Source organism: Salmo salar, chromosome 02 (assembly GCF_965601325.2).
Source record: "Salmo salar chromosome 02, fSalSal1, whole genome shotgun sequence".
Taxonomy (NCBI): Eukaryota; Metazoa; Chordata; class Actinopteri; order Salmoniformes; family Salmonidae; genus Salmo; species Salmo salar.
This window is the reverse complement of record NC_138292.1, coordinates 64,476,156-64,486,549: the sequence shown is the minus strand read 5'-3', so window position 1 is coordinate 64,486,549 and position 10,394 is coordinate 64,476,156. Positions and strand designations below refer to the sequence as shown.

Here is a 10,394-nt window from a genome sequence, read left to right as displayed (position 1 = left end):
TCTAAGCACAATCAGTGTTATTGATTAGTTGATCAATACTTGTACATCCCTATTGAAACTTTGAAAGATTTTTCCTTCTTTCATGACTGACAAGTCAGTGTGTATGATATTGAGTCAGTGTATAAGGACATGTGTTCGTAAGGACATGCATGCATCAGTGGAATTTTTTTATTTTCCCTTTTTTACTTAGACTCTATTTTATCCCAAAAGTGGGTGTTTGGGAATGATATCTGGACTTTTTAATCGATTTAATTGATTCTGATCCTTGTTGGTGTGTGTTTGTCTCTGTAAAAAGACAAATAGAATTTTGCTCTGAAAATGGTCGTTATTTTAAAATATTTCAAATTCAGTAAACAGAATTGTCAATAGGAATAACTGCTATGACAGAAATAGTTTCAACAGATTTATTATGGAACCAGAAGAAGTGTAAGAAGAGAAGTTCAGGCTTCTCTGCTCCTCTTGACGTTTGGTTGTAAATGCCTGTGAATGAGGTGAAGGTATTGGTATTATTAAATGCCTGTGAATGAGGTGAAGGTATTGGTATTATTAAATGCCTGTGAATGAGGTGAAGGTATTGGTATTATTAAATGCCTGTGAATGAGGTGAAGGTATTGGTATTATTAAATGCCTGTGAATGAGGTGAAGGTATTGGTATTATTAAATGCCTGTGAATGAGGTGAAGGTATTGGTATTATTAAATGCCTGTGAATGAGGTGAAGGTATTGGTATTATTAAATGCCTGTGAATGAGGTGAAGGTATTGGTATTATTAAATGCCTGTGAATGAGGTGAAGGTATTGGTATTATTAAATGCCTGTGAATGAGGTGAAGGTATTGGTATTATTAAACTCCTGTGAATGAGGTAAAGGTATTGGTATTATTACATTCCTGTGAATGAGGTAAAGGTATTGGTATAACGTTTTTATGAAGTGATGAACCAGCTTTGATTTTCAATGTTTTTGCTTGTTTTTTCCCTACAACCTCTCTTTCTTCAGTAAGTTTCTTTCTTTCTTTCTTTCATTCTTTCTTTCTGTTGTTGTATGTGCCTCAGTACATACGATTGATTACCTCTGTGTGTGTGTGTGTGTGTGTGTGTGTGTGTGTGTGTGTGTGTGTGTGTGTGTGTGTGTGTGTGTGTGTGTGTGTGTGTGTGTGTGTGTGTGTGTGTGTGTGTGTGTGTGTGTGTGTGTGTGTGTGTGTGTGTGTGTGTGTGTGGAAAAGAAAGCGCTAAAGAGAGAACTGTTGACTGATGTTCTGTATTATAGTGCTGTATGTAAATAACTTACCTCCCTCTAGCAGACTTTTAATAAAAGTGTACAAAATGGCTGAAAGTAAGAACCTTTTGGGTGATATCTTTGATTTGAAGGTTCCCTGCTAAAATTGTTTTATAAAAAAAATGAAAGGCCACATATGTGCAAGCTTGTAATTTGTTGAAACAGTGCACACCTAAAGTAGTAGAGACTATTTTTACAGCAAGTTGATGTATTTCCTTTCACTTTAATTTGGTAAAAGACCGGCATACACACTTGTTTTTGTTAAACAACTAATGGTAATGACATTAGTGGCTATTACATAAGCACAACATCATGACTCTCTACTACATTTTTACAAGTTATAATTTTTCTTCTTTGGCAACCCTTTATTTTACGTGTTTCCAAGAGAAAATGATAACACAACCATTTCTAGAACTGTAAAGATTGTGAAAATGTATATATGACTAAACATTTCAGTCACTCTTTAATTTTTTTATGGGAAGAAATGACATGTGTTAAAGAATAATAACAAATGTGATGAAATATTTAATAATATTTAAAATTAGGATAATTAAACACAGTTGATGTGAAAATAAGTGCTAAGAAATATTCTTCTTCTGTCTCTTTGTACAAAACAAATTGTTGAGTATTAATTTTAAAAAATGAAATCATGTAATTTGTGAAATTCCTATGTTTTCTTTTTTTCCCCTCTACACAGATTTCAACATTCATTCATGGTCTCTCATTTGTCTGCGATTCATGATAATGTATATGTTTTTGTATATATTGGAATTATCTGGCTCGAAGGACCAATACCTTAAAGGGTCATTCGGCAGTTAAAACAATAGAAAAGTGTTCTCCCCGCCCCTGTTTCATTTTTTTAAATAATGCGGCTGGAGAATCGTAACCACTTTCAACTTCCAAGACAGAGCTATGGATGGATGCAAGGACTTACCAGCCATGATATAAATATTATAGTTGTAACCATGTTTTGACTCTATATAGTGTTTGTTTAAATTTAATTAGTTTACAAACATTGGAGTAAAACAAGCTTATATTTTGGCTTCTGGTGGGGTACAACAGCTCATGAGGCATTTATAACTTATATTCTTCAAGAATCAATGGGTACACATCAAGTCCAAAAATTGATGTATTAATTGCAGATTGCCCCTTTAAAGGTGCAGGGCCTTTTCAAGTGTTCTCAGATTCATCTGTCATTTAAATGGCCAGTATCACTCCTCTTTAATCCTGTTGCTGTATTGTCACTTTCATCCAGGACACCTGTCCATCCTCCCGTTCCTCTCATCCCCTTTTACCTTTCATCTTGTCTCTCCGTAGCTCTCCTTTTTCTGCATTTTCATATCTTTCTGTCTGTTTTTTTTCTTTCACAAGTAGGACACTGAAATGAGATTGAGGTTACTCAAGATGTTGGAGAGGCAGGTTTGTAGGCCAGGACAGACGGAGAGGGAAGTGACGAATGACACACTGATAAAAAGTGAACCAGTAGGATATTGTATACAGAATTTGAAAGACTCCAAATTCTCCTCCTGAGACTCTCTGCCTCTCTTTCTTCTGAAAGAGCTCTGACCAGCAACAAGGGGGATATTTAAAGAAACCAGTCATCCACAAAACCCTCTTTGAGATTTTGGTAAAGCATATCTCTGTATCTATATTTGTATAATTCAATATCTCTGCTATGATCCTATGTCATTGAGAGATAGATAATTAGCTAGTGCTATAAACAACACTGATAGAACAAGAACACATTGATAGAACACATTGCAACACATGTAACTACTTGACAATTAACCGTTACCTAGCAACTGGCTCTTTTTTCAAGAGATATGGGGAGAGTGGAGGATTTATACTGTATACTCTCACTGTCTTAGTGGATTGGATGGGAAAATGAATCAACATCCAATACCAAAATGGAAAGTACAGCATGAGCCGAACATCTACAGAGAGAGGGAAAGTCGGAGAGAGAGAGAGTCAGAGAGAGAGAGAGAGAGAGAGAGAGAGAGAGAGAGAGAGAGAGAAATGGGGGATGGAATGCAGATTAAGAAGAAGAGATGAAAGACTGAAGCCCTATTTATACCTGGTGCTAACATGGGTTGTGTGTCCTAATCTTGTCCACATTCTGATTGTGCCCACATTTTTGTGTCTGCATTGTGAGCAAATTTCCTGATCCATCCCTGTATGCAAAGGATTTCACAGCTATTCTTTCCAATTATAAGTTATTTATTTGAAGACATGTTGGTGGCATAAGTCAATGGTGCAGCCTGTCAATGATGTTAGAGGCCGGTATAATGATGATTTAAGTGGTTTCACTGCCCAGATTGGTCTAACAATGCGTCTTTTAATCGTGTAAACCTGTCTAAAAATGCGGGATCAATCAGAATGTGGAACAGATCAGGAAAACGGACGCATGTTAGAACCAGGTATAAACAGGGCGAGAGAGAAACAACGGAGGATGACAAGCAGAGATGGGAGAGTAGAGGCAGGTTGGAAAACAGGGAATGAGAAAGACGGAACATTATATACTGCGGCTCTGTGGATGACAAGCAAGAGTCGGGGAAGAGGAGAGGAGAGAAAGGAGAGAAGGAACGGTTGCTGTAGAAACGCTTGGCAAAGTTTTAATGAGGGCACAAAGTTCGATCCTTATGCCCACAACACATCCACACTCACACACACACACACACAGTATATATACCAGCTGGCTTTAGTATTACCCTTTGTGACTACAGCTAACGGAAGAAAAAAAATCTACAAACCTTCACAGATCCTTCAAACACCAAAGTCCCAAACGAATAACAGAGTAGGGAGTCACCCTTTAAATTCAGATAGCAAACATAACAATGTGGCATACAACATCCCCTCCAATAGTAGAATTTTGTTCTATTGTGTATTGATAATGTGGTACTCTAAAATCAATTGTGTGGCGATTGGTTTTGAATCTAATGATGATCACGCTTCCATGAAAATGATTGAATTATTTTCATGGCCATGCAGCCACAGTTGGCTAGTTCTGAATGAGATGATCAGACAGTTGAGACTTGATGAGTTTGTTTAATGAATATATCATTGCTCTCTCATGGGTTGATACACATAACAGCTACAGATGCACATCTTTGTTTATAATGAAGCAGAGATAGAGAATACATACATTTTACATCAACTTTCTACAATATATATCTGATTTTGATGCATTATAATTATTTGCAAACTCTATTTTGTTAATTTCTCACTCTTTCACCTTTGACCTCTCACCTCACACTGAACTTAAAACACTAACTTTCCTACTATCGCACTCCTCCGTAGTCCACAATCCCTCCCGCTATCTCTCACTCGCACTCTCCAGCATCCTAACTTGTCCGTTGTTGTATACTCTCACCCTCCTCCTCCTCACCACCCTAGTCCCCCTCACAGGGACCGCCTTCTTCAAGGTGTACCTCGTCAGTCTCGCTGCGCCACCTCTCATGCTCCGAGGTGCCAGAGCCCTGCTACCGCCACCCCCTCCCTCCTCCCCCTCGTCCCGGTAGCCGTGGCGACGGAGGAATGGTTCCAGGGTTGCTAGGCGATGGGTGAGTTCCGTGATACGCCTGTGCAGCAGAGTGACTTCCTTGAAGAGATCGTTGAGCGACTCGGACAGAGGGCGCACCCTGCAGGACACACAGAGTAACTTAGCAACAGGCACTGCAAACTGGCAATCAATCACACTTTAAGAACCTGGACAGTAACTTCAAATTATTCATCTGCACTGGTCAATATTTTGTAGAGTCAAAACAGGAACTTAGCAACATCAATCTACAATGTTATTCACACATTGTTGGACAGATTAAATAACTTTATAGGCCTACAACTTCATTATAGAGACATACAGTGCCTTCAGAAAGTATTCACCCCCTTCACTTTTTCCACATTTTGTTGTGTTACAGCCTGAATTTAAAATGGATTAAATTTAGTTTTTTGGGGGGTCACAAGCCTACACATACCACATAATGTCAAAGTATAATTATGCTTTTAGACATTTTTACAAATGAATTACAAATGAGAAGCTGAAATGTCTTGAGTCAATAAGTATTCAACCCCTTTCTTATGGTAAGCCTAAATAAGTAAGGAGTAGACATTTTCTTAACAAGTCACATAATAAGTTGCATGGATCACTCTGTGAGTAATAATCGTGTTTAGCATGATTTTTTAAATGACTACCTCCTCTCTGTACCCCAGTGAATTTCAAGCACAGATTCAACCACAAAGACCAGGGAGGTTTTCCAATGCCTCGCAAAGAAGGGCACCTATTGGTAGATTGGTAAAATAAAAAAGCAGACATTGAATATATTTTAGTATGGTGAAGTTATTAATTACACTTTGGAGTGTGTATCAATACACCTAGTCACTACAAAGATAATACAGCAAAAATGTGGCAAAGCAATTCACTTTTTGTCATGAATACAAAGTGTTGTGTTTGGGGCAAATCCAATACAACACATTACTGAGTATCACTCTCCATATTTTGAAGCATAGTGGTGGTTGTACCATGTTATGGGTATGCTTGTAATCATTAAGGAGTTTTTCAGGATAAAAAATAAACGGAATGGAGTTAACCACAGGAAAAATCCTACAGGAAAACCTGGTTCAGTCTGCTTTTCAACAGACACTGGGAGACAGTCACCTTTCAGCAGGACAATAACGGAAAACAAGGTAAAATATACACTGGAATTTCTTACCAGGAAGACAGTGAATGTTCCTGAGCGGCTTAGTTATAGTTTTGACTTAAATCAGCTTGAAAATCTATGGCAGGACATGAAAATGGTTGTCTAGCAATGATCAACAACCAATTTGACAGCTTGAAGAATTTTAAATGGGCAAATATTGTACAATCCAGGTGTGGAAAGCTCTTAGAGACTTACACCTTTAGCAGTAATTGCTGCTAAAGGTGTTTCTAACATGTATTGACTCAGGGTTGTGAATAATTATGCAAATGGGGTATTTCTGTATTTCATTTTCAATACATTTGCAAAAATGTCTAAAAACATGTTTTACTTTGACATTATGGAGTGATGTCTGTAGATGGGTGAGAAAAAAATATATACTTAATCTGTTTTGAATTCAGGCTGTAACACAACACAATTTCGAATAAGTCAAGGGGTATGAATACTTTCTGAAAGTACTGTAAAATGGATTTGTACATTCTCTATTGACCTATACCACAGTAAAGATGTCCCTCTGGTACTCCTACCTGGAGTAGTCAGGGAGCAGGGTGCTGGGCTGAGAGTGGAGTAGGGTCTTGATCTCGTTGAAGATGCGTTTTCCCCAGACGTCCAGGACTCTGGTCACACTGCGGACGGTGGTCACGTTCACACTCTCAGCTGCAACCACAACCCCAGAGAAAAGGATATTATTATGAAAGACTTGTCTTTTTCACTTCTGATTTTTCTTTCCTTGACGTCAACTGAGTAGGCTGGATGGATGTTCTTATTTATTAGCTTACCTCCCTCCCGGTAGTTCCAGTACCCATAATCCAGTTCGTTCTCCTCGCCAACGGACTGGGCCACGGTCGCTATGGCAGCCAGAAGCAGCAGCAGCATCACAGTTTGAGGGGCCATGATGAGAAGACACAGCCCTTTATGAAAAAGAAAGGGAAAACACAACAAGAATGATTGAAAAGAATCTGCCAATTAGCCTAAATCAGTTCACTGTGACATTACAACAATTTGACTACTTTCAGAAGAAATAGGGAAAGTCAGAGACAGAGAGAAGAACCAGAAAGAGGGAGAGAGAGAGTGTGTGTGTGAGAGAGAGAGAGAGAAGAGTGAAGAAAAAGTTGTTTTTTTCCACACAAGTCTGCCAACAGTCTCTCCGTGGCCCAGTTAAGAGTTGAAAACAGATCCACGTGCATGTTCACATGTTGGTTTGGTATAGGTCATCGTAGAAACCCTCTATATTACCTATCGCTCTTTGAAAGTCTCTCAAAGTATGTACAAGTATGTTTTCAATATTATAACTGAAAACAGGTAACATAGCCATTCATTTGTTGTAAGGACAGGAGTCAGACAGTCTTATGACCTGTTGGACTGAGCAAACTCAATTAGGTTATTTCAAAGCCTGAAGAAAATCTATTTTGTGTGAGGGACAGTGGTGTGATAGAAGGAGAATGACCATGTGTCCAACCAACCAACCAGCAAACAGTTTGAAGACCTTGATTGTATCGTACTGGTTCCAGAAACAAGGAAATATGAAGAGCAGGAAGGGGATTATAGCCAGAACGTAGACCATGAGAAGGATTGGTAATCACTTGGAATGTTTTTGATATCTTAGATGATGACTCATGAAAGAAGTCTTGTAAATGCTTTCATAAGAGGGTCTCGTGTTGCAGTTGGAACCAGACCAGAGGGAGAGTGGAATAGACAAATTAACACCTATCCTCACAAGAAACAAGCTTTAAAAGCCATTACATAACACTTACATTTTAGTCATTTAGCAGACGCTCTTATCCAGAGCAACTTACAGTAGCGAATGCATACATTTCATTTCATGCATTTTTTTGTACTGCCCCCCCGTGGGAATCGAACCCACAACCCTGGCGTTGCACGCACCATGCTGGCTTTGCAAACACCATGCTCTACCAACTGATCCACAGGGAAGCCATATCAGGCACAAAAAATTGCCAAAGACTCCGGTCACCCGAGACATTGACTGTTCTCCATGCTCCCGTTCTGCTACCAGTCACTTTTCAGCCTTGTTTACATGTATATCATACTACCAGTCACTTTTTATGTATGAGCCCACCTAAACCACTCCTGTACCCCTGCACATTGAATAAGGTACTGGCACTGACCTGTATGTACTACCACTCCAGTACCCCTGCACATTGAATAAGGTACTGGTACTGACCTGTATGTACTACCACTCCTGTACTCCTGCACATTGAATAAGGTACTGGCACTGACCTGTATGTACTACCACTCCTGTATCCCTGCACATTGAATAAGGTACTGGTACTGACCTGTATGTACTACCACTCCAGTACCCCTGCACATTGAATAAGGTACTGGTACTGACCTGTATGTACTACCACTCCTGTACCCCTGCACATTGAATAAGGTACTGGTACTGACCTGTATGTACTACCACTCCAGTACCCCTGCACATTGAATAAGGTACTGGTACTGACCTGTATGTACTACCACTCCTGTATCCCTGCACATTGAATAAGGTACTGGTACTGACCTGTATGTACTACCACTCCAGTACCCCTGCACATTGAATAAGGTACTGGTACTGACCTGTATGTACTACCACTCCTGTACCCCTGCACATTGAATAAGGTACTGGTACTGACCTGTATGTACTACCACTCCAGTACCCCTGCACATTGAATAAGGTACTGGTACTGACCTATATGTACTACCACTCCAGTACCCCTGCACATTGAATAAGGTACTGGTACTGACCTGTATGTACTTGGATTCTCGTTTCTTTAACTGTCATTGTAGTTCTTGTGTGGTTTTTATTCTTAATTAAAAAAATATATATATTTTCTATTATTATCTACAGTATATTATTATCACTTCAATGTTGGGAAAGGGCTCTCAGGGTAAGAATTTCACCGTACTGTTTTACACTTGTGGTGTCCTGTGCAGGTGGCGAATAAACATTGAAACGTGAAACTTGAATATGGTGGAGCTGTTTCAATAAAAATATCAAGAACCAAACAGACAAATTAGAAACATGCAGGAAGATAAGGTTCTGTATGTATCCCAGTTAAATTGTCAACGGTAAAACAACAGTGCCAAACAACTGAATCAAGGCCAACAAACCAATGCATTTGCTGGATAAGAAGTACATTGCGTGTTTTAAATGAGTGAATGAAACAATACTTACACCTTCAGGGAATTAGGTTTAATTTAGCAGGTCCAAGTTGTCACTCAATAGAACTTGGTGCCTTCACTTTATTTGAAGTATTATCTCCCCCTTTTCTCTCCTCCACTCTTCCAATGCCCTGGTCTCCTCTTCTTCTTCCCTCTCTTCTCCTCTCTGTCCCTGCCGTAGTAATGTGATTAGCAGGAGAATGTGGCCGGGCAGTGCGGACCCACTTAAGAACTCTTTATTTGGGATCTGTGAGAGGACTGAGGAACGTACACATCTCCCTCTCTCTTCTCTCTCTCTTCTCTCTCTCTCTCTCTCCCCCTCTCTTTCTGGGTTCCAGCTGTTTCCAAACGTACGTGTTCTCTTCATATTCACTTTTCTTTTTAGTCTTCCTGTCATTCCCCCCCCCCCCTTCCCCGCCCCTCTGTTTTCCCTTCTCTTTGATGCAGATGGAGGTAAAGAATGATCATTATCCTATGAGCTATAACATTATTTCAAGAACCCAAAAGTATAACAGCAAATTCTCCACATTCCTCAAATGATGACGCATTTCATCCAGCTCTGGTTATCGTCCAAGTTCAGTCCAATACATCAACTGACCAAATCCAGGTGAATACCTTCCATACTTTTGACAGTGGATTTGCCCTGCCAGGTAAAATAATGCAAGAAAGTGATTTAAGGTCAGAGGGGAGTTAGAGATAGATAAGGAGAGGGGGAATGGTATGAAATAGAGTGAATGTAACAGTGTAAGTTCCGTCCCTCTCTTCGCCCCAACCTGGGCTCGAACCAGGGACCCTTGCACACATCAACAACTGACACCCCACGAAGCATCGTTACCCATCGCGCCACAAAAGCCGCGGCCCTTGCAACGCAAGGGGCAACCCTACTTCAAGTCTCAGAGCGAGTGACGTCACCGATTGAAACGCTATTAGCGCGCACCACCGCTAACTAACTAGCCATTTCACATCGGTTACACTCACCCCCCCTTTGACCTCCTCCTTTTCCGCAGCAACCAATGATCCGGGTCACGGCACCAATGTAACAGTGTAGGTTCCGTCCCTCTCTTCGCCCCAACCTGGGCTCAAACCAGGGACCCTTGCACACATCAACAACTGACACCCCACGAAGCATCGTTACCCATCGCGCCACAAAAGCCGCGGCCCTTGCAACGCAAGGGGCAACCCTACTTCAAGTCTCAGAGCGAGTGACGTCACCGATTGAAACGCTATTAGCGCGCACCACCGCTAACTAACTAGCCATTTCACATCGGTTA

General features: G+C 40.3%; 1 protein-coding gene across 1 annotated transcript; it reads right to left on the bottom strand.

Annotated features, from left to right (window-relative positions):
- Positions 1-4,298: 4,298 nt before the first annotated feature.
- On the bottom strand, positions 4,299-9,473 carry LOC145862322 (uncharacterized). The gene is made up of 4 exons (XM_082965884.1): positions 9,137-9,473; positions 6,744-6,875; positions 6,492-6,621; positions 4,299-4,911 (listed from the first exon to the last, which is right to left on the bottom strand). Exons 2-4 carry the CDS (start codon positions 6,856-6,858, stop codon positions 4,587-4,589), a joined length of 570 nt encoding a protein of 189 aa, XP_082822010.1. The 5' UTR covers positions 6,859-6,875; positions 9,137-9,473; the 3' UTR covers positions 4,299-4,586.
- Between the last annotated feature and the right edge of the window lie 921 nt (positions 9,474-10,394).

Coding starts and splice junctions, on each gene's coding strand:
- LOC145862322 (XM_082965884.1), bottom strand. CDS start 6,858: ATGGCCCCTCAAACTGTGATGCTGCTGCTGCTTCTGGCTGCCATAGCG. Junction 6,622..6,743: donor CTGGAACTACCGGGAGGGAG/GTAAGCTAATAA, acceptor TTGTGGTTGCAG/CTGAGAGTGTGAACGTGACC. Junction 4,912..6,491: donor CTGCTCCCTGACTACTCCAG/GTAGGAGTACCA, acceptor TGTGTCCTGCAG/GGTGCGCCCTCTGTCCGAGT.